This window comes from Orbicella faveolata, unplaced genomic scaffold (genome assembly GCF_042242905.1).
Source record: "Orbicella faveolata isolate gen_17 unplaced genomic scaffold, um_ofav_v1 contig_12, whole genome shotgun sequence".
NCBI lineage: Eukaryota > Metazoa > Cnidaria > Anthozoa > Scleractinia > Merulinidae > Orbicella > Orbicella faveolata.
The window spans coordinates 29,210,001-29,234,846 of record NW_028301539.1 but is presented as its reverse complement, the minus strand read 5'-3'; the positions used below and the strand labels follow the sequence as shown (position 1 = coordinate 29,234,846).

The 24,846-nt window shown below is 39.5% G+C and overlaps 2 protein-coding genes across 2 annotated transcripts in view; both read right to left on the bottom strand.

Moving 5' to 3' along the window:
• Positions 1–10,357: 10,357 nt before the first annotated feature.
• On the bottom strand, positions 10,358–14,702 carry LOC149117463 (uncharacterized). Its single transcript, XM_089281546.1, has 3 exons — positions 14,688–14,702; positions 12,750–13,316; positions 10,358–11,603 (listed from the first exon to the last, which is right to left on the bottom strand). The coding sequence occupies exons 1-3, from the start codon at positions 14,700–14,702 to the stop codon at positions 11,127–11,129; spliced, it is 1,059 nt and encodes a 352-aa protein (XP_089137672.1). The 3' UTR covers positions 10,358–11,126.
• A 5,580-nt stretch (positions 14,703–20,282) lies between these two features.
• Positions 20,283–24,846, bottom strand: part of LOC149117462 (uncharacterized) — a 9,442-nt gene continuing 4,878 nt past the window's right edge. Inside the window, exons 2-3 of the mRNA XM_089283210.1 lie at positions 24,767–24,846; positions 20,283–22,757 (exon numbers count right to left, since the gene is read on the bottom strand). The exon at positions 24,767–24,846 is cut by the window's right edge and continues 262 nt beyond it. Of these exons, the coding sequence (XP_089139336.1) occupies positions 22,272–22,757; positions 24,767–24,846 (566 nt within the window). The 3' untranslated portion in view covers positions 20,283–22,271. The remainder of the gene's footprint in view (positions 22,758–24,766) is intronic.

The following is a 24,846-nucleotide window of genomic DNA, read 5'->3' as shown; positions in this document are numbered from 1 at the left end:
AAAACGCAGCTTCACTTCTACGGTTAGGCCTACCGTCCACTCTAATCCGTCACAAAAAATGGAGTTTTTTCGAAAATTAACGCTCTTCAAACCCGAGGAATTTGAAAACACCGGCTTTTCGTTTTAGTGTGGACGGAGAACATATATTAAAAAGGAGCTTTTCTCAAAGAATAATTATGTTCTCGTATCTTTGTTGTACTTCGGATGCCGATGATTATCAGAATTTAACTAAACATAGCTATAAAAACGCTTCAGTTGTACTTGAACTTTAGTAATGAAATCTTGGTAAACTTTTGAACCTACCTAGCTAGAAGCTTTTTAATCATTAGCTTTTGATATAACATATCTTGCAAGAAGTTTGTTTCCCCTCGCCATACGCTCGTTCAGGGTGGAAGAAACCAGCTGCTTGCAGGACAGATACAACTTACCACAACGTCCCAAATTGCAAGGCTCGGTTTTCTCAGATTCTCCCGTGCAAGGTTTTCCTCTGTCCTGTGGCGGTGGATTCGTACAAGTTCTTGTCAGTTTTTTTACCCCACATCCACATGTTGTACTACAAGGTTGTTCCAGAGCCATTCTGTATAGCCACCGTCGATTGCTAAAACGAGAAATGAAGAAAACGCAAAAAATGATCTTCCTACAAACAATATGGTTGATAAATGAAGTTCAGTGTAGCTACTAGTTTCAGCGCGAACCGCCGCAGGCGAGCTCTATAACAACACAATTTAGCACTATTTTCTTTTATAAAAAAAAACTTCAAATAGCTACTAGGGGCTAACTCGAAAACCTAACGATTCTTTTATCCTCCAGGCTCTATTTTTTATGAAAATTACTTCCTATCCATTTTATTAATCAACTGTTAATGTACGTAATGTCTTCCATGTAAATGTTTTCTTCCGAGCCAATAAAGGTTATTGTCATTGCGCAAGAAGGAGAGAGGGGCTTGATGCGAGGATCCCGCGCTTTCCCGCTATTGTTTCGCTCCGCCATTTTTCTGTCTACGCGGATGCTCCCCAACAAATTGAGTCTCTGGTTAGGGTTATTTGTTGAAACCTACTTACGTTGCTTGATGGTGTAGACATAAAGAGCAAGTTCTCCTCCAACGCATATTTTAGATTTGTTGCGCTGTTCATGGCATGCCTCGAGAGCACACTCATTATCCTTGATCATTCCACAATTACCAGACTGACCATGCAGGTTATACCAGACATTCGAACCGCTCCAGCACTCTCCAAAGAACTCGATACCAAAATAATCATAGTTCTTTTCTTTGGTCCTTCTTGCACATTCACAGGTAAACCTACATGATCAACGAGAAAACGAGAAAAGACATCAGTAACTTGAATTGTAACGTTATTTGAGTGGTTTTAAATTTAGTGTCGTAAAACTGAAAACAAGTGAAGTAATCCAGTCTAGCCAATCACAAAGGACAAAGGCAATACAATAAACCAATCAAAACTCCTAGTAATTACATGTACCTGAAGCAAAGTGCGGGAAAACGTGTGAGAAGGAGTCACTGGTTTACGTTTTTAATTCTGATTGGGTTAAAAATGACGCGAGGTCTTTAAGCCAAGTGTGTGGCTGGAGTATGTGCAAAACCAAATCTCTTTCGACACTCGAATGAAAACCGGTCTATCGGCGAAAGAGTTAACAAGCAAGCCAGTAATAGAGCGGTTGTCAATTGAGTGTCGAAAGTAATCAGGCAACCACTTGGTTTTGTTTTTGGTTTTACTACGGTTTGAGATTGGCTGGGTCGTCTAATTGGTAAGTAATTGGTTTGGTTTGGTTTTACGACACTTGATTGAAATCCATCCATCAATCAATCAATCAATCAATCAATCAATCAAACTTTATTTAACGGGGGTGACACTTAATAGTTAAAAAACTAATGAGCTTGTGGCCCTCTATAAACATTGTTACAATTTAAATGAACGTATCTAACGAATTAACTGTGTAAGTGAATATATGAAAGATCATGTTTTTGAACTGCAGAGAAAGATATGAAGACATGATTGATCATCGCAGTTATACACACAACTTAAGCAGTTGTGAAATTTAAGCCACAAAAAAAAAAAAAACAAAACAAAAACAAAAACAAAAAAAACAGGCCTGAATGGGATTCGACTGAACCAATGACCTCTGCGAGCACTGCACCGGTATCGCAGAGCCTCATGGACTGATTTTTTTTTTTCAGGCTTTAGTTTCATAACTGCTTAAGTTGTGTGTGTAACTGCGACTATCAATCATGTCTTCACGAATTAACTGTTTTTACCTGTCAATGAAGTTTGCCCAATCGTACCAGTCTATAGGCCTATCAAAGTAAACTGCCGAGCTTGGATCTCTAGCTGTAAGAAGTAACTCTGGTAAAGCACGGTGATTTAATCTGTCTCCAAAACAGCCAACTGGGCTGGGTTTCGAAGAACACTGAGGTTGATGGGATTGATAACAGCCTGGTCCTAGAATTGAAAGAAAGACCTGTATAAGGATGTAGTTGAATCTTTAATTACGGATACCTCAATAACACCGACACCTCTATCTTATAGACTGTTCACTTGATCTCAGCACAGTTAATAGAGGGAAATGTTTAAGATGCCCAGCAAACATCAAAGAAGCAAAAAAGACAGGCAAAGATTTACCTTGGAGGGTCCTTCTTTTGCTTTATGCTCATTGACTATGCATGAATTACATAATCGCAATGCTTCTATTGTTAGTTGTATGAGCACACATAACCACCATTTGTATTTTGCCACGTTTTATGCAGGATCAACCCGCAAAATAGCAAGAAAGACTCACAACAAAGAACTTTTAACTATGGTCTCGGACACACCAGAACTCAGTCTAAGCCGTAGCAAAATCTCAAACCCTATGATTCCAGAGCTGTTTTATTCACGTATTCTGAATATAAAGAGAGGTGCTCTTCATACAAAGCGTTTCAGGTGTATACCCCTCTCTGTTTTTAGATACAGATTAATTAAAAATGGCTTCGCTGATTTGAAAAGTTTCCGGGGCTTTCGAGAAACGGGCCCCTAGGTTCGAGCCCTGACCGGGGACATTGTGTTGAGGCATGGACAAGACATTACTCTCACAGTGCCTTCCTCCACCCAGGTGTGAAAATGGGTACCGGCGAATTTAATGCTGGGGATAACCCTGCGATGGACTATGATCCCATATAGGTGGGGGGGGGGGGGGGGGGTGAGTAGGAATATTCCTAGTCGCCTCATGCCACAGAAACCGGGATAAGCTCTGACCTGATGGACCACTTGGTTCGTGTGCAGACTGTATCTTTTTTCCATAGTTGATGAAATTGGATTGTATTTACCTGGAACTATCTCATAAACATAGTTGGTATATGCCACCCCAGTGCAAGGCGTGGTGTTGTCATCCTGGCAGGTTTGAAACTCCATGTCTTCGCACTTGTTGCTTCGCCCGTACTGAGAGTAATCGTCATTAGCGTCTCGGAGGGTCCAACATTCACCATGAAATTGGAGCGCGAAGAAAAGTTGACCATTTTGGAAAGCGGCGTCTGCACAGCGACAGATAAGTCTAGAAAAAAAGTCAGGGGATGTGTTCCTTTATAATATTTGCAAAACATTGCAGTTGAGCATCGTTGTACAATTTATAGAACCTCGTTCTAATGGCCTATTCCCTTACCAAATACATTAGATGCCCGTTAATTCGGTCACCACGGGCCATGAAAATTTGGCCGTGTTAACGAGATTGGGTCAAATTTCATGACTGGTCTAAACTAAGTAACGTCTTAACGGATATGCAACAATCTTTCTAAACACCTGTTCTTTAATAAACATCCGGAATGCAGATTTAATTTGAAAACACTGAAACTTCAATCACTACATACAATATTAACCTTGGAGAGATGAACATAACTGGTTCGAGTGGTCGTATAAACGGGATAAAACTGTAAAGGATTAGACAGGTTGGGATTTCAGAGTGTGGCGGTTGGTCGAATTAACGAGGTGGCCGGAATAATGGGGTTTTCTCATAAGAAAATGTATGGCTGTTTCGTCGGGACAAAAAAGTGGCCGGGATGAAGAGGTGACCGTAAGGCGGGGTTCCACTGTAAGGGTATTACATTCTTTTATTTCTGAACGATTGCACTCACCCTGGCAGGTAGGTTTTCCACCCTTTCCAGTTAATATCTCGACCGCTAAATGTACTCGTGTATTGCTTGTCACGATCTTGAAATAAAAGATGTTTCAATGCTCTTCGAGACGGGTCCGTTCTGTCATTGAAGCAACCAACTTTGACGTATTTCATTGAGCCGTATTTCGCCGGGCAAGAGTTGTCTGTAGAAACCAGCAAGGGATTAGAGTGACTTCAGTTACAACTAAGCTACAAACTTTCCTGTCCCTGGACTGAATACGAAATCAGTACAGTCATTTTCTTATTTAAAGAACCCCTTTAGTAAGGCCACCCCGATAATACGGCCTGATTTTTGTGGCCCGTTGGTGACCGAATTAACGGGGTTCCACTGTAATTCTCAATGTCTTGAGTGAAACTTCTTGAAATTAAACATTTAGCCTACATAAGGTTATATATTTAACTCAATGTTGACTGCCATTGTTCGCATTTTATGATTCTTCCCTTATCGACTCATCTAAGTAAGCAAGATCGGTTAAGAACTAAAATGCGCTGCAGAGCTAGCCTCTGTTCAGAACGACCCAATTTGAAATTGTTACCATGGTTACTACTAACAAAACCATTAAAGGATATTGACAGGGCTACCTAAAATTCAGGTATCTTCAAAATTCCTGAGAAAATTGACCTTAAAAAACGCTTTTTCAAACTGCAAGCTAAAACATGTTGAGCCCCATTACAAAGCTGTCTATACTTGCATGAATTGGTCGCCGAACACTGATCGACTGCAAAAGCGAACAGAAAAACCACCAGTGGGTACACAGCAGCTCTCATTTTGAACCTTTGGTAGAGAGAAAAGAAATACAAGAAAACAAATTAATGCCTCGTAGCGGATGTGGGTGATTAAACAACCAACCACGAGTCATGATATGTTACATGTAAGCCTGCGTGGCCTTTCTTACAGATCACTCAAACTGAATACATGAAGTAAGAGAAAACGAAATCAATCTAAAGCTGACTCAATCTTGAAATCTGAAATAAGCGCTCCGGGGCGTTGTATTGAGCAAATGTATTTCTTTTCGCTTATCTAACGGTATAGTAACAATTGACACACTGGCAGAAGAACTTGAGCACAACACTTGAAGTGAACCTTGATAAAACAACTGGTACACTCAAATTCAGATATTTCCCTTCCCCAGTTGATTTTCTTGAAATTAAAACACTGAAAAAGCGATAAAACTACAGGAAGAGGCGATATATACAAAGATGAAAATTTTCATTGAAACGCATGAAAAGCATGGTAAAATTCTGAAATGTGAAGGAAATATCTAAAAATAAAGTGGAAACATATGTAATTTAACAACTCCGGATGTGCGGCCTCTAGCGGATTCGATCATGATCAGCTCTCTGTTGTGATTTAAGCAGTTTTATCAACCTCACGCTGATCCCGAAGCATCCCGTGAACCCGCGGGAAGACCCCCTGGTGTCCATTTTACCATTCAACAAATAAAAATAAAAGCCACACCTCTCGTATCAATACAAAGCTGATTACAAAACTGATAATAAGCCTGATGATAAAGTTAATCAATGAAATCCAAACATAATTCAATTATTTTACATAATCATATGTAGACGATTAAATCCTGTGAGTAAACTCTTTCAAATTTCAATTATTTCTGTGGGAATAGAACAGACATCACCAATTAAGACGCGCAGGCTCATGCGTGAGTCACACTTCATGCGCATGCGCCGGCGCAGGCTAGATAAAAATTTTCTGAAGATTACACTCACGCGACACTTACGCTTCTTTGACTGGGAAACTAGAGAATGATAATACAAAAATAACGTTAGGGAACTCGAAACAACGTCTCAGTACAATGCAAGAAAGTACCAGGAATATTGCACATAATTTGGAAATATTCCGGAGGCTCAACAAAGGCTTTTTTAAAGAAAAGGACAATCTATTTTAAAACTTGCTTTTTTTTTCGTGTAAATCTGACTAAATGAAATGAGATAGATTTGGTGTGATAAGCGATCTTAGGTATTCTTGGGTAAATTTGTTTCCTCGTATTAGTCCGTTCTCACAAACACAAACAGTTTTCTAGATATTCAAAAGAGTCTTTTTTTTTTTCAAAAAAAAAAAAAACCGGAATAAATTCCATTGAAACATAAAAACTAGATTTACGAAGTTGAGAAAAATAAGTTCTTATTTGCCTAAGTCAATGACTTGACTGAAAAACTGCGAATCCGGATCAATTCTTTCTTAAACTTGGCTTGAACTGAACAGTTTTAAATGCCTCGTAAAATCAATGAAGATATCCACAATTCATACATTTGTCTCTCTTAAAACAAACAAACAGCACAAAAGCCCTTTCAGGCTCGCACGGTATATGAATGCTGAACTATTCGATTCTATTGGCTGAACAACCGTATAGATTAAACTGTTATTACGCAACAAAGTTGAAAATTCAAAATATATTCCTAGAGACATTAAACATGTTCATTTACCTTTTTTTCCAGCGTTTGAAAACTTCAGAGTTTTGGGTCAAAAACAAAGCTACTGATTTTGTAAAGAGTTCTCGCCCTAATATATACACATTTCAGTTTACTTTGAAATCACGTGCCTTGCCGCGGAAAAATTATCGCACAGTATCTAACTGAGAACCCAAGAAAGTCAAAAAATAAATGAAATCTTTCAATTAGAGCATAAAAAGAATAGCACAATCTCAGAACACTGTGACAGCGATTCTTAGAATTCTACTTGAACGCCAATGCAAATGCTGTAATCTTATTGGCTGACTGATCGTACACTTTCGGCCGTTAGCGTGCAGTAGCTGGAGGTCGTCTACGAAATGGCGACGTTTTTCTTCGTTTTTCCAGAGTTTTGAAGGAATATTTTGATGTAAATGGTTAACTAAATTACGAAGGACATTTACGGTTTCTTAACTTTCAAAAACTTGAAATCATTGAGAAATTGATGTGCGCGTACACACAACTGCAATTTCAAATGACAACTCAATACGAGTGATCTTTCAAAGGTGCGAATTAATTAAATGCGTCAGAAATAATTGGAAACCTTATTTGAAGTAAATTTCATTTGGAATCCTACTGAAACAATTAGACTATTCGCTCTCGATTTCTGAGGTGATAGTTGATTCGGCCCTCGCCCTCATCAACTATCGCCTCATAGAAATCTCTAGTTCATAATCCAATTATTAATTAGTATAGGTAATCATACGGTTTCGAGTTCAATTTGGAATTAATTTGCACGAGTGATTTTTTCAAAAAGCTGAAATTGCACGAGCCGCTTTGGCTTATTAATAATATAAACATGAAAAAATTCGCGTGGAGGAAGTGCCGTAAGATCTTTCTTGAAGCCATTTTTTTCTTATTCCAGAAAACTTTTTTCAAAGTTTCTGCACAAAGCTTTCGTTATCATTTTACATTATATCATTGGCGTAGAAAATTTCCTAGTGTCTTTCAGTCAGTCATAATCCAGAATTACGATGTGTAATTTGCACCGGTGTTACACTTTTTGCACTGGTGTTGCACTTGAACTGCACTGCTCTCAGCCAATCAGAATCGAGCATTTTTTCATTTATATTATTATAAACTAAATCAAATTATGTGGGAATGTAACGCGTTTCACTAGCCGATAGTTCTTCGCAAACAAAGAGACCATTCTCTTGCGCAAAGTTAACTGGAAATCGACCGCTTTTCTTTTTGTCAAAGTCTAAAATTAGTGAAAAACGACAACTGACGATAGAGCAGAAAAGATTAAATACAATAGAACACCGCTATCTCGAGCTCTTAAGAGAAATAAAAATTAGCAAAGGTTAATCAATGGTAACGAGTGAAATTAGGAAATAATTTCACGAGTATACTAGTTGATGATCTTGTGATATCCTGGATAATAAATTACACTTACAATCCTGGCAAATGATTGCTGCGACTTGTTTACTGTATCGAGAAATTTCGCGCCAAACGTTGCCATGGCAATTTTGTAATTTCACATGTGAAATTACAAATTAGGCTGAAATTTCTGATTTAGGAAAAAAAAACTGATTTAGGAGTAATTTGTCAACTATGGTATTATTCAAGATATTGGGGTCAGAGGAAGTAGATAGCTTGGAGTTCGAAATGACCAATTTCGAGAGAAAGCGAGGTTTTTATGTTTTATTATTTTTTTTCCGATTTGAGCCTCAAAATATTCTTAACATGCTCTTACGTCCTACAATATTTGGAAACTTGCTTGCTAATTTTAACACTGTGAATATATTGAAATTGAAGTTCTGTGTGGTTACTATTATCACATATGCATTTAAACAATTAAGGCTCAGCTGACCTGGGTATATATCTACTTTTGTGTAAATGTTAACTTTTGCTTTACATAGTTTTCGAAAGGAAAATTTAATTGAAGTATTTTTTAATAGCTCTTGGTTGTCTCAACTTGAATGATTTCTTAGCATGTTCTTGAAAACTTTGATCATAGTTCAGTGACAGAGGGGATTGGTTTCATGATGAAACAAGAAAAAGTTCTTTGTTGTATGTTTTTGTTCGCTTCTTCTGGCCATGATCGTGCACAAAACACAATGGACAATGCATGCCCGCGAGAGTCACTAACCGATAGAACGGTCTCGGTTACGTTTGTCATGCATATTACGTCAGCCCAAAACAAAAGTTTGCGCACGCGCGGTTGTGGATCTCCCGACACACATCTTGTCATCTCTGTTACTTCGTTTGAAGTTTGCCGGGCTTCATATAGCTATTCTTCTTTATTTACTATACTTAATCAGCATTCTCGCAAAATAAATTTTTACAAAAAGAGTTTTTATAAAACTAAGGGTGTAACTGCAATCCCCCGCCCAATGAAACCCTCCCCCCAATGAATCCTTTTTTTAACAAAAATAAGTCACGTCAAACGTGCAATATGTGCTTTCTTTATGGTACAAATTCCGTATAAATATCAGAAAACAACGCAACACGCCATTAACGTTTCTCTCAGTTCTTACAATTGCATTATTATCTTGCAGGAACAGCTGTTTGCCAAGGCTTTTTAGATTTATTTCACATCGTGACTGATTTTGAACGAACTAACTATTAACACTTTCTCGACTCTCGATACTTTATAAACAACTATTTAGAAAAAAATCTAATTACGTCCGGAAAACTGCTGCATCTGCGTAAGCTCTACTCAAAATATGTTTTACACGTAGCACTTATTTCAGTCTTTTCTCTACGAGTTCAAAGATTGCATTTAAAATAAGAATCTAATCCATTCTTGAAACCAAGTGACTATCATGCGCTTGTTCTACCAATGCGAGCTTCGTTCTATCAAAACGACAAACTAAGCTGAAAATAGAGTAGTTTTTTCAGTTCAGTGTCGAAAGTAATCAGGCAATTACTTTGGTTTTGGTTTTGGTTTTACTAAGGTTTGAGATTTTGCCGAGTAGTTTAATTGAAAAGTTATTGGTTTGGTTTTGGTTTTACGACACTCAATTGAAAACCGCTCTAACAAACAGATCGATGAATTCAATCGGAACCAAGAGCCAAAATCGTTAAAATTACTTTTTGTTTTTTCTGATACGAAGACTTCACTTAAAGACTTATTAAACACTGTTACATTGATATATTACTGCCCACCCAATGTTACTAAGAGTCGATGATCACGAATTAAATTTTAGTCTCAAGAGGACTTAACAGCATGCGTAATGTAACTGGTATCATGCTAATTTACAAAGTATAATAAGTCTTTCGATTCGTCTGTTTAAGTCAATTAGCAACTTTAATCAAGGTTATATTCGCATAATAAGCAACACCTGTCAACAGCTGATAACAATGTTAAACTTTATCTATATGTACTATCTTCATAGCAATCTTCCACAGACAAGTTCCCAGGGCCCTGTGATAATTTTCTGAAATTTATTATTACTTTAGTAACATGTGGTACACGCTATATATATCACGTATTCGTGACCTTGTAGCCCATGGCAACATCCAGACTTTTTTCTTATCGCTGTTCTGCGACTTCACAGTAAAATATCAAGCAAAAGACAGGATTCTGGCATTGTCTGACGTAATGCGTGAAGTTGTTTAACGAGTCAAGCATCTTTCTAAAAATAGCCGCACAAAGATCATAAGAAGAGACTCAACGAAGCACCCAGTTACATTATCCTTTCTTGCAAAAATAAAATGCAATGGTAATGAGTTTCCTTTGGGAAATACGCGAATCTGCTTGGTAACTTGTAAGTAAGTTATTCCACTGTTGTCCATTTTCCCTTCAAAGGGAACATCTTTCTCGAGTTAACGGTTTAGCTTAGAAATACATAAAATACGGAGGTTTTTGACTGAAATTCCTTAGTGTGTCAACTGAAACAATGGCACTGCTGGCCCTCGTTTTCTATGAACGTCAGTCAGCTCGCTGCTTCTTGTGGACTACTAGTTTTTACAAATTCAGGCTCGTATAACATGTAGTCTGAAGTAATATACTTCACTTGAAATAACCAAGGAGCCTTTACAAGGGCTGCTGTTCGGTTCGCGAGTGGAACTTCCACGAGTGACGTTTTTTATTTATTTATTTATTTATTTATTATTTATTCGTTTAGGACAATTTAATGGCCCAAAGTAATACAAACACTAGAAAACATGCTATACAATAAGAAAAAAGTGTCATAAGGATGGTTAGCAAAAGAGACATAAATCCCCATGTAAGGTAGACCACCTTAAAGAAAAAGAAAAAGAAAAAACACTAAACAAAACAGCAAACACTTGAAGCCTGACGAACTGACAGTGGTAACACATTCCACTTGTCAACAATCCCATAAAAAAGCTAAACTTAAAAGTATTAGTCCTAAATTATAAATTGCGAATTAACATAAAAGACCGCAATTATTTTCGAATTTTCGGATTCCCGATCGACTGAAGATTCTGTTTAGAGGATGATGCATTACTGATACAGGTGCCAGTATCCCACGTACATAATGGCACTTTCCATGCATCCATAGGTACCTCGTAATTCTATGAACTCGTCCTTACTGTCCTCCGATCCAGAACTGAGTTGTAGAATCTGGACTGGAAGTACAACGAAAGTTTGGATTAAAATTACCATAATTACCAAAGTTATCTTCGTTGTCGACCACATCACCTTTGTTTCCATTGAATTGGCAAACATTTCTGCTACTGTCCGTGTGCAGGGAAGCTCTACTTTTCTTATTCCACAGTGGCACAGTGCATGAGACACATTCGTAACCCCGAATGTTTATAATCTCGAATTGATAGCACTTGGCTGAGATCGGCACTGGAATGTTCATGATGTCGAAATTTGCCAGCGAAGTTCTCATGTAATCTCGGTACACAACACCGTCTGTGTCGTAGCGGCAAGTTGCTCGCCAGTGGGTTGACTCTTTTGCAAGCCATTTAAGATAAGTTGGACGGATTAAGTACGCCTTCCAGTTGAGCATCTCACCACTGACAGCATTTGAATCAGTGTAGTCCGAAAAGACAATACCCTAGAACGGAAAAAACAATCGAAATCGTGAGTAGGGACTGATGATTTTAAGATATTATTTCGCCGCTTAGAAGATCCTGTGCTTTCTCTACTCAAGCTTTCCTTGTGTTTTGACGTTACCATCTTCTTTTCTCCCCTCTTCACTTGTTTTAGGGGTGTCGAATGGTCCCATTCAATTTAAAAGTGCTCGAAAAATTGGGCTTTTGCTCGAATTGCTCACAAAAATTAGATGAGTGCTCGCTTGGTCATGTTCGCAAGATTTTTGCAACTGCTCACATGCTCGGATTCTGAAGTCTGGTAGCATTTAGCTTCTTCTCGCGGATAGAAACTGGCTTTAGATCGCCTTGAGCGTCCATCCACTGACTCACATGAAGCTAAGTGACGTAATTTGGCATCAAACAAGGCATACTGGCTGTTAGCGAAGTAAGCGGCTGAGATTGGTTGAGCCGCAATAAGATCCTAGCATGTTGCTTCTAACTTTGTGCCTATCATGTCCTGTTTTGGAAGTGTCAGCCAGATTACTTGGCACAAAACAACTTTTCCATCTAATTGAAAAGAGAGATTCCAGCTAGCGGAAAATTTGCGAAGCGCTCGCTGCTCGCCATCTGCATTTTCTGAAGTTCTCGCTGCTCGCAAGACAAATTTGTACACTGCTCGTGTTTGCAAAAATATACGCACTGCTCGCATGCTCGCAAATGCTCTCAAAGACCATTCGATACCCCTTGTTTTCTTACTCAGAATCCCGGGGTGAGGGAACTCCCGAATAGAAAGGACGGGGCGCTCATGGGAAATTTTGAAAAGAATGCCTAAGAGCGGGCCAGAAGCAAGATCCTCTTTTTGGGTGTGGCTTGAATTTTTTTCACCCCTATTACCGTGACAGAGTTACCGGAGCAAATTAGACAAATTAGCTTAAAAATCAGTTGACTGTCAAATATCTCCTGTCTGTCTGACTGTCTGTCTGACAGTTACCGCAAAAGTTCCCGCCGTGGACCTTTTGAGGCTGAACACCTAAGAGGTACCAAAGCTGTTTAATTTACGTTAAGTTAATTTTAAAAGTAGCTTATAAGGCAGAAGTGAGGAAGGCTATGACAAAGTACAGCACCACACTACTACACCCCACATTACCAATTTCGTTATTGCAAGTTACCTTCATTAGGTCCTTTTTGGAAAAGCTAAATGACTGGATCAAATTCCAAGCGAACCCAGGCTCTGAATCAAAATCACAGAATACTTGGAAAGTTTCATTGTCGTCATCGATAATTTTGTACAATCCAGACACGCTGATCCCAGCTGCTTTGTAGCCTTGGCAACTCTTTCTTAGCTGAATCTCGCAGTGTCTTCCAACAAACTGTACCGGACAAGAACAATTGTACCGAACGCTGGTGGGCTCACAGATTTCATTGCAGGTTCCTTCATTTAGACACGGATTGTTCCTGCAGCAACCATTGGTGCACGTGACTTTATCAAGACATGACGCTTCGCTTCTGTGAATCTGAGGAAGAAGGTCATATTCATCGGCTTTTAATATTGCTATTATTTTAAGGCTCTCTAGAACGCCAATTAGAGCTTTAGGATTGCATAAATTTAACCAAAAACTTTGCCTTTTTTGAGAGGAAGTTATGGGATTTTTCAGAAATTCACGAAATTTTTGCCAACAATGTATAACTTTACTGCTAAAGATAATTTCCAGTCCGTAATGCGCAGTCCCAGCACCCTCATGTTTATAAACATAAAAAAATCTCACTCGATGGAAAGCGAATCGATGTTATTCGTTACGAACCACATACCTTATCTTTGAGGCCTTTCAAATTATTTTCCAGCTGCTTTAGCTGCGAAGTTGTTTTGTCAAGTGATATCATGAGAAAGAACGAAAAATAAACTGTTCGCGTCCAAAACGGCGGTTGACATGAAATTTTGAATTCACTTCATGTAAGTAGTCGCAAAATGTTCACATTTTGTGATGTCATACATGTAACAAAACGAAAAACGTAAACAAACTTTCGAGAGTGTGCAGTACGGACTGGAAATCAGCTTTAAGTTTAAGAAAAGGGAGCTTAAGCAACGACGACGACGACGCCGAGAACGACGCCTGGTAAAAAATCAATGTATATTTTACAAGCGAAGATCGCGATTGTCTAGATCTGTTCGGTACGCCGATGGCTCTAAAAACGTGTTTAAGCTAAATAGGCAACGACGGCGTTCAATTCCAAATCGAGATACGAAAAATTAGCCGTCGTCGTCCACGTTCCGTAGACGACTCAGAGCTTGGTCATTTCACGTTGTTGTCTTCAAGACGACGGCAAAGAAATGTACAAAGATTTATAACGCACGTGCACAGCTATTGTTTTGCTCATTAAGCCTTTTGTTTGGTGACGTTCTCGTTGCCGTCGTCGTCGTGGTTTGCTTAAGCTCCTTAAAACCGTAACCAAAACCTAACACGATAGTGGTATCTGTCGTCGAGTTATTTGGGTTTAAAGTAGTTTTCAGTGAACAATATGTGTTTACTTCCAGACGCCATCTTTAATGACCAACATCCATCTCGCACGTGACTAACTTGAACACTACCCCATGCAAGCTAACGCAGCATCTCCCCTGTATTGTTCAAAAGTATAAAATGTAGGGAAACGAACAGAATGTGAGAAGACTGACAAAAGATCTATGAATCGCACTTGTTCCGGGATCCCACTTAATTTTGTAGTCTGCCGCACAGCTGCTACTTACTTTGGCTACATCTCAGGTTGTTGCTTTCCGTGGCAAGAACTTTTAATTTAATTTGCTTGAATCCACTGAGTGTAACGTAAGATGTCCCTTGACTCAAGTTTCTAATAAACGAAAGTTTCTCGAACATATTCTTTGCCACATTGTGCAGAGCAGGAGAACAAAATTTGGCTTGACTTGATTGTATTAATGTCTGTCTCTAAATGAGGTCTTGGCCTAAGTCTTTCCACCATAGGCAAGTCTGTTATTCTGCTCCGAAAATATTAACCACTTACAACTTCAGACATTTCTCACTACAAGATTTTGCATGGTAATACACATAGATAGGTGGTTACCATATGGCTAGTGGCTTTCACAAACTGCTTACTGTTGGGTTTCCCATGTTTACGAAGTGTCGGCAAATTCTCTCCACACAATATTCGGTTGTCAAGAGATGATGTTGCCCAATAAAAAATATCGAAAAACGTCGCCTTTCAGTAATTTTTATTCACAGCATCTTTCACTACCTTGGTGATCCTCGAGCTTTGTTCTCGAAAAACTGCTCGGTCACTTCGCGAGCATATTTTTGCGCCAAATAGGGGCTATTATTTATTTCTCCTCATAATGGTGCATTGAAAAACATTGTGAAAATACACACTCAGTGTCAGATGTGTTTGCACTAAAGTCTCATAAAGGCCTATTTACACCACAGAAAATTCTCTGCGTCGTTTCCGTCGTAACGAGCCACAATTTCACCCACTGTTTGAAAATTCTTTGAAATTGCACTCGCCTGAACGGTCCGTACAATTTTAAGACAATTTCCAAATTGCCAAAGCAAACACAGGTGAAATTTTGGCTCAGCACTGATGAGGAAATGTCATTCACACAACAAAATGTATCCACGCCGAGCTACTAGTATTATTTTTGCCTACGCGCACCATTCACGGCACCGAGCCAAAAATTTTTTGTCATAAAGTGTCTATACGGCCAACAGGGTTTTCGTATTTTCGTATTTCTAAAATGTGTAAAATGCATTCTAACCTATGACTTAGGTGATACAGTATGGCCTAGGAATTTTACGAATTATACTTTAACAGTGAGACTGATAACTTTTTTAATGGCGTCAATTGGCTTTTTTGATCTGAAAGAAAAGTGACAAAAGCAGAAAAGTTAAACAACAGGTTAGGATTTATCATAGCGCCGGCCCCTTCTCTTCTCCGGAGCAGCTTCTGATCGCTATACTATTGGGCTATAGGAGACAGTTCCCGGCCTCAAGAGTCCTCATGGGCCTAGTGAGGATAAGTGAGTGATAGGGGACAGTTCGCTTGAAACTTCCCATAGTGCTTTTCGGTAACCACCGTGACGTCAGCCTGCGTGTCCAGGTGTAGGCTGATGGCAATGTAGTTGATGTGAACACAGGCGTCTCGAGCTCACGTCTCGAGAAGAGCGAAAAATAAATTACTCTCTGGCAGGTACGTATTTTTTCATGAAAGCGTCACGTGCGCTTTGTGTGAGTCGCGGGCGAAAAGACCCCTGGTGGGTCTGTACTGACGCGGTGTTAAGTTACACGAGGAGCCGTCGAGAATTTGAACGCTTTATAACAAATTGTATGGGGAACGAAATACGGTCAATTTAGAACGCTAAATATTCCGAAATATGAACATTTTTCATGTAAGATTAATAAAACTTACTCATTTCTTGTGTGTCAGTCTGTTGTGATTTTTGGCTATCTCTGCCTCTTCGGGCCTTCTTTGCCATCACTGATATTCCCTGAGCGGTATTTCGTTTTCACTTGTTGCAGCGCAAACGTAAGCATTAGCGCAAGCACAAGAAAAAGAAAAAAATTGATCCTTGTGCTTATGCCTGCGTCAAGGCCGTTTTCACGGTGAAATAAAAATTATTGTGTTTGCGCTTGTGCTTGCACTTGTGCTTCCGTCGCTAGTGAAAACCAGGCTTTTACAAGATAGAATCGTCAATCAAGATCTTCTATCACGCATCGTAATCAAATATTTACTGTCAATAGGAGGCAACGCCTATTTGATCAACGAAACAGGTTAGTCTGAATTTCAGTCGTCTCTTCCCTTTACCCCTTTGGGGTAAAGGGAAGAGACGACTGAAATTCAGACTACGAAACAGGTATGCGGATCCCATACACTGCTCGTGAATTCAAGATGGGGTCTTACTAATGAGCCAGTAATGAGAGTTTTTCTTAAATGTGTTTAGACAACGATGCAAGTTCCTTCTGATAAATCCGAGGGTAAAAGAAAGTATAGTAAAACTTTATCTAGCTGCTTAGCCTTGGCTATAATGCTGGTAACAAGACGAGTATTCCACTTGAGGTCCTTAGAGAGTTCCACTCCTACTAAATATTTATGGTGTTTATTCATGGTGCATTTCTCCTTTGTGCGGGACCTCCCCCGATTTCTTTTCATTGCACTTTGCACTTTGGGCCCCGTCCACGCGACGCGGGAGCAATTTAAAAACGCAACAATCACCGGTCATCTTGGATTTTTGTTTGAGGAAAGCTCGGTCAGGGAAATCACGTGGTTCTCCTCAGTGACGCCATCGTTTTCGAAAAGATCCGTTTTAAAATGCTTTCCGTCCACACGAAAACGCAAGGCTGGCGTTTTCAAATCCCTCCGGTTGGAGGAGCGTTTTCGAAAAGCTCCGTTTTCGTGACGGATTATTCTGGACCGTAGGCCTAACCGTAGAAATATTATAAAGCTGTAGGCGTTTTTAAATTTCTTCGGCGTAGTGTGAACGGAGCCTGGAGCAAACCGCGATGACAATGGGCACCACCAAACAAAAGGTTTAATGAGCAAAACAATAGCTGGACAAGTGTGTTCAGTAAACCTTTATAGATTTCATAGCCGTCCTCTGCAAAAATAATAACGCAAAATGACCGCGTTCTGCGTAGGCCGGAGAACGCGAACGACGAATCGAACTGCTAATATTTCTTATTTCCAATCGGACCTGAACGCTGTCATTACATATTTAGCCAGAGAGAGGTTTCAAGCCATAGGCATCCTGGACAAATCCCAAAAAATTGCAAAAATCGTAGGTAATAAAAATTCAGCGTCGCCGTCGTCATTGTTAAGCTTCCTTTTTGCATGTCGGCTGCGAAGGTCGATAGACTTGTTTAACTTGAGGTCTCTTATATAAGAGGCTGCTTTGTGCTTTGCTCATGCTTTATCCCAAGACCAATCGATCGCCTGCACATCAGAGTATCGTGTAAACACCGTAAACAATCACATAAATTGCAGCTGTTTGTCAAGGTTCTAAGTCAACGATAAAGTCAATTGTCAAACGTTTCGTTAAATACGAAGTTTTTCCCTCTTGCTGCAGTACCTTTTTATCTTTATACCCATAACTACTCGCCAATTGTTTGTATCTTCTTCTTCTTCAGTATAGCTGAAGGCTTTGAACATTTAAAGGCCATCGTCATCAATAACGTCCTTGAACATAGCGAGTTGATACTCGGGGCTTTCAAGCTCCAAACCAAGTAATTATGACAGTATTTCTCTTTCCATAGCTTCCAGTTCTCGGGGATCTCGCTCGTAATTGACCTCAAATCTTAATGTTGCGGAGACAATGATATCTGGTGGAATAACACTGTAGATTGCGATGCTTTCGGCGGCGAAGCACTGGAAGTTTTTTTCGCTAGTAGGCATTCGTAGGCGGTGTACGTTGACGACGAAGTTGAACTACCCTTTCGTTGCAGCATGTGATATTAGATGGCAGAGAGAACCTTTCAACGAACCTCATCAATCAAAGCTTGATCCGGTTACTGTAACTAAAGATACAAAAGGTGAACGCGCATATTATATTAGTATATAGCATAAATTACATAGCCGCTACAGAACATAAGCGTGCAGAGAAAGAATGTTTTGCAAATTAACATATTGTAAGTAACCTGTGTCCGCCATTTTGAATCATGAAATCCAGCGGGTGTCAGAAACTCGTTTGTCCGGTTTCGCCATGACATCAGTGCTTTCTCATTGGCTCACAGACAAGCCTTTTGTTCTTTCGCTATATAAGTGCGACACCACCCGGATGGTTGGGCGGCTAGTTAATTCCACCGCAATGTACATATCTTCCTGGATGTATAATAAAGTATATGTCTTTAACCCCCCCACATATACCTACACAACCTACATCTCATTAATCCCCAACATATACCTACAGAGCCTACATCTCATTAATTCCTCACATATACCTACAGAACGTACATTTCATTAATCCCCCACATATACCTACACAACCTACATCTCATCACTCCCCTACATATACCTACACAACCTACATCTCATTAATCCCCACATATACCTATACAACCTACATCTCATTAATCCCCTACTTATACCTACACAGCCTGCATCTCATTAAGCACTCACATATATCTACACAGCCTACATGTCATTAATCCCCGATATATAGTTAATTCCACCGCAATGTACATATCTCAGTTAAACTTCCTGGATGTATAATAAAGTATCTATATTTTTTAACCCCCCTACATATATCTACAAAACCTACACCTCATTAATCCCCCACATATACCTACACAACCTACATCTCATTAATCCCCACATATACCTATACAACCTACATCTCATTAATCCCCTACTTATACCTACACAGCCTGCATCTCATTAATCACTCACATATATCTACACAGCCTACATGTCATTAATCCCCGATATATAGTTAATTCCACCGCAATGTACATATCTCAGTTAAACTTCCTGGATGTATAATAAAGTATCTATATTTTTTAACCCCCCTACATATATCTACAAAACCTACATCTCATTAATCCCCCTTCATATAACTACACAGCCTACATCTCATTAATCCCTTACATATACCTACACAACCTACATCTCATTAATCCCCCACATATACCCACAGAACGTACATCTCATTAATCCCCCACATATACCTACACAGCTTACATCTCATTACTCCCCTACATATACCTACACAACCTACATCTCATTAATCACCCACATATACCTACACAGCCTACATGTCATTAATCCCCTATATATACCTACGCAGCAGTACATCTCATTAATCCCCTACATATACTTACACAGCCTACATGTCATTAATCCCCTACATTTACTACACAGCAACACATCTCATTAATCACCTACATATACCTACACAGCCTACATATCATTAATCCCTTACATATACCTACACAGCAATACATCTCATTAATCCCCTACATATACCTACACAGGCTACATGTCATTAATAGGCCCTTAACTTTGCACGATCCGGTCACACGGTATAAAATCACACATGCTGGTGAGCAAGTTGCGCAGTGGGACTTCCAAATGCCCCAGCATGTGTGATTTTGTGCCATGTGACCGGATCGTGCAAAGGGCCTATCCCCCACATAAACCTAGACAGCCGGATGCCGGTTTAAAATGGAAAATCTAGGCCGCAGTAAATATCTATTCCAGCTAAACAGATTCGTGAATGCGGTGGTTCCTAGTCCTTTTGAGTTAAAATAAAATAATAATTTCCCATCTGGATCTAGATCTGCAAAAATTTAAGCGGCCATATTTTTGTATTTGGTCTATGCGGCTGGTTCGTCGCACTAAACTGTACACACAAGCAGCTGAAAGCTATGTCAGTAATGTTTAATGTAATTCAACAAGAATCTTTGTCCACCTGATGTGCGTCATTTTCTGTCCCTCAGTTTTAATTAAAACTGAATGTCATTTTTCTTGCGTCGAATTATTGTGTCACTTGCTTGAAACAACACAACAAGGGGAAATAGTTTTTCCTTCCTCTAATTAAAACGATGTTTTTTCTTTCTCCCTCTGCATATGACACCTTTTTGCTTTCAGAAAAAACGTCTATTTCTCTATTTTGTTGGAATACCTATCCCTCGCCTAAACATGATTTTCCACTGGTCTTGCATCAAGAAAATCAAAACAAAACAAGAAAGAAAGGGAAGTTAAGATCATACTGAGAAGATAAGAACCTTTATTGAAGTGTCAAGGTATTTAGCCCTAGCGGACAGTAAACAAGAATGAACCTGCAGTACTAAAATACTAAAGATGAATATTTACAATGCTAAAATAATTAAAATTAAAATACTAAAATTATAAGAATTATTTACAACGTAATCTATTCAGTGCAAAGTTTACAGTAATAACTAACCTGTATACACGTACATTGTAATACATATTTACGCCCTTATCACCTACACGCAAAGTAAATGGTAACTTTTCCATATTTAAACTATTCCGGTTATGCCTTTAAATTATTTATAACGGCATAAATAAAGGAAAATAGACAGAAACATCAGTAGCGAGAGATGCCGTCGAGTGACCTTGAACTGCAAAAACGCCTAATATACGGAAACACGAATAGTCATGCGATCTACCAAAACGAAAACAATACTAACTGTGAATACCGAATATGTGAAATAGAACTACAACAAGAGTGCATTTCAAAACGCGGGAAAATACATAAGTACTAAAAACCGAACTGAAAAAAGGTTTTGGTACCCCAACAGAAATGGCCAAATACCGATTGGACGCTCCAGCCCGTGTAAACTAGGAGACCCCAGGTGAAATCGGTCGCAAACTCATTTGTTATTTATGTCCTGCCATAGCTGAAAAGAAGCTCAACAACGTAAAAATAATACTTGTTCAAATAATGTCTTAAAGTGGAATGGGTTGTAAGACCCTCAGGGGCGAGATGGGACTAAAAAGTATGCTGCTTTAAGCCCCTGCCGCTGAAGGACCTTTATCCTTCGCTGAATCTCGCAGTGGTTTCAACGTAATATCATGGCTGAAAGATTAATCCTAATTTTGGCGCTAGATTTCGTTTATAATTTTACGTGCTAAATTACAGAGCCACGTTTGCAATGGCAGCGTTTGGCGCGACGTTTTTATACCTATCGGCGTATAAACAAGCAATGACATAACGTGATGTATCAAGCTAGAGACGCGATAAATGAAGTTATAAAGCCCAGTGCCACTGTTGTGAGACAGGAGCCCGTGACTGTAAGAAATAATGCAAAACGCAACAGTAAGAGAATACTTAAGGAGATGTGACTGTTGAAAACATTCATGAAGTCATCCTAGTCCAAAACTAGCGCCAGCGAGACGTTACCACATAGAAAGTACCGCTTCTATATGATCCCAAGGCTAACTTAGCTAATAAGTTAGTACTGGACACGTCATCTGTCTAACAAATGGTAAAATCAGCTAAAATCCTTGTAAAACTTGTACTACTAGCGTAAAAACGGGACGTACAAGTTAATTATCAACTCGTACAAGTTAATTATTACTATCACACTTGTAACACAATTTGCGTCACTTACGCAGGCTTCAAAAGATGGAATGCAAACATATATAATAAATTTCTGTTGTTCAGACGTTCTGTTCCTTAAAACTTAGAGAAATAATCAAATACAAGTTTTTCTTTTTCCGTTTCTCCTTTGCATAAGCCCTTTCTTACTATCCAGACGTATTTTAAGTTTAAGCTACTCACTCGGTGAAGAATTCGTTTCATCTCTACGCCGAACATGATAACTTGAACTTCGCTGCGACATGCGAAATCCTTATACATTGGTCAGCGCATTCAAAAAATGTCTAACAGCAAGAGAACGAGCAAGGGGAGAATTGAGTGAATCTCCCATCCATACCTAAACTCGGATTTTCCAAGTTTAAAAACGACTACCTTGCAGGTTTCCAGTAACAAATTACCAAGTGTGTAAATTACGCTCATGCAAATACCTTTCATTCAAGGTCATTATGACTCCGCCGGACAACTTGCAAAGAAATTGAAAAGGGGAACGCGAGTTACGGCCGCGTAACATTCGACACGAAAAGGTATTTGACACCGTCATTCAATTAAACTGCGGCTTAACTTAATCATACCGTGTTCATTTATTGACGAATGAAGGAAAAAAAACTTCTCTGCTCTGCGGTAGTGAAGTCAGTCATTTGCTCCCAAACCAAAACTGAGTGGTTGCTTCTGAGCTTGAAGTACAACGGAATTTCGAATTTACAGCTTGGTAAAATCCAAAATTGTCTTCGCTTCCTACAACATCACCACTCTGATTTCCGTCGAAATCGCAACCATGTGGATATGAACTGTCGATATGCAGAGGATAAGCACCTTTTAGATACCAGGTTGCTGCCGTACACTTCACACATTCATTTCCCCGAATGTTGACAAGCTCGTACTTTTGGCAGCTGCTTGCCGCCGTGGGCGTGACTCTGACGATGTCGAAGTCTTCAAATGAGGCTCGCGCGTAATCCGTATATACCGTGCCGTCTGTGTTGAATCGGCAAGTAGCTCGCCAATGAGTCGAGTGATCTCTGAGCCAAACAAGGTAATCCCTTCTTATCAGGTACGCCTGCCAGTTTGGGGAATCGCTGCTGACCGCACTTGAATCCAGGTAATTGTAAAAGACAACGTCACTCTGAAAGAAAAGAAAGACCACAAAATGGAAATTAAAATAATGGATTTTTCCAAATTTTCATAATGCGCATCGTTTTAAGACAGCTTAACCCCTGTGCTAAAAAAAAATCCCGATCATTTTAATCACATTTTACTTAAATGTTCGTCTTTTTCAAGCTTTCTTTTGTCTTTTTTCTTTAAGCAAACTTGACGTGAGCTCGGCATGCAATTATTATAATCACTCAAACGGCACGTTCAGTGAACATCTCCAAATAAGTTCAAACTCAAAATTAAATAGTTGCTAACCCTGGAGAAAATGAAATAGCATAAAATAATTGTCACTACGATAATTATCTCGAATAGAACATTTATTCGTACCAGTCCCATACTAAGCGAGTACAAATAAGAGCGCTCTGCGTCTCATTTCAGCCCAGTTCGGGTAAGATTCCTTCGCTTCGTAATTAACCTCACGTGTTGTACCCTATGCCGCATGATAAAGTTCTCGTCCATGCTGCTTGCACAGTTCCTGATTCCCTCAACTGAACTAAACGCGTACAGCAGGTCCAGTTTATGAATACCCAAGTCCGGCACCCTTACTGGTACAGCAGAACTTTGTCTTGTGGTTTGTTTCTTTTAGTCTTACAAGCTTGTTTTTGCGCGCGTGGTTCCCTTATTCCGTTGCCTGGCTTTTATTCACGTTTTTCCCAGCTTCCCGTACGCCCTTTTAGTAGTTCACGGTTTTACTGTGAAGTTGCACGCAGAACTGTTTATTATTTTATGCGTGCTTTGCCTCGCAAAAGCCGGGTTTGTGCAGTGCTTTTCCCGGGCCTCGACTCCCTTCAAGTTTGCAGATTTTGTTATATTCAGGTATGTTTTTGTATACATGCGTGCTTTGCCATACGAACAACGGGTTTTGTGCAATGCATTTCCCTCGACTTCCTTTAGTTTGCACGCTTTGTTATATTCAGTAATGTTCTTGTGTGCGTGCTTTGAGTCACAAACATCGGGTTTGTGCAGTGCCTTTATTTCCGTTGGTTCCCTTCAAGTTTGCACGTTTTGTTATATTTAGTCAGTGTCCTTGTATGCGTGCTTTGCCTCACAAACATCGGATTTGTGTAGTGCCTTTCCGTCGGTTCCCTTCAATTTTGCACGCTTTGTTATATTCAGCAATGTTTTTGTACGCGTGCTTTGTCTCACAAACATGATGTTTGTGTACTGCTTTTCCCTCGGCTCCCTTAGTTTGCACGTCTTGTTATATTCAGCAAAGTTCTTGTATGCGTGATTTGCCTCACAAACATTGGGTTTATGCAGTGTTATTCCTTCGGCTCTCATCAGTTTGCACATTTGATACTGATTCAGTAACGTTCTTATGCGTGCTTTGCCTCAAAAACATCTGGTTATTGCAGTGCTATTCCCTCGGCTCTCCTCAGTTTGCACGCTTTGTTATATTCAGGGATGTGTTTGTAACGGTGCTTTTCATGTTTTGTGCTATTCGCGACAGTCCCTTTCACGCTCGCTCAATAAGGGATAGAAAAATGCGACCGCGCTTGGATGAGTTGGAAGTGTAAAAGGATAAGGAAAGGGAAGGAGGGGAAGAGAAGCGCGGTAGCGTGGAGAGGCAAGCGAGAAAGAGAGACAACATGTTGCGGCTGCTAACAGCCATAAGATTCTTGTGCGAACTGGGTTGAAATGAGATGCACAGCTCTTATTTGTACTCGCTTAGTAAGGAACTGGCACTAATAGTATTCTATCTGCGAGAAGGTCTATCGTTTGTCGTAATCAAAGACTGCTGTGAGCCAACTCGGGAACGATTCGTTTCCTTTTGTACACGCCAGTACAAGACAAATTTGTTGTTCATTCGTGTGCTACGAGCTAATGGGTGAAACATTTTTAGGATTTCTTTTGACGGAATTTCTCGGATGGTACCTGTGCCTACAGTAACGTTTTTTTTTCTTACACAGACACCCTCTAGTTTCAAGTTATAAGTCACGCAGAAGATTCTCTTCTAATTCATGCATTTAGGATATTTACCTGAAAAAGGTGCTTGTTGGACAAACTAAACGACTCGATCAAATTCCAGGCGAACCCAGGCTCCGAATTAAAATCACAGA

Excerpts from the sequence above, each read along its gene's own strand:
- LOC149117463 (XM_089281546.1), bottom strand. Across the intron at positions 11,604-12,749 it reads CCAAAAAGGACCTAATGAAG|GGTATTGTCTTTTCGGACTA; the intron begins GTAACTTGCAAT and ends TTTCCGTTCTAG.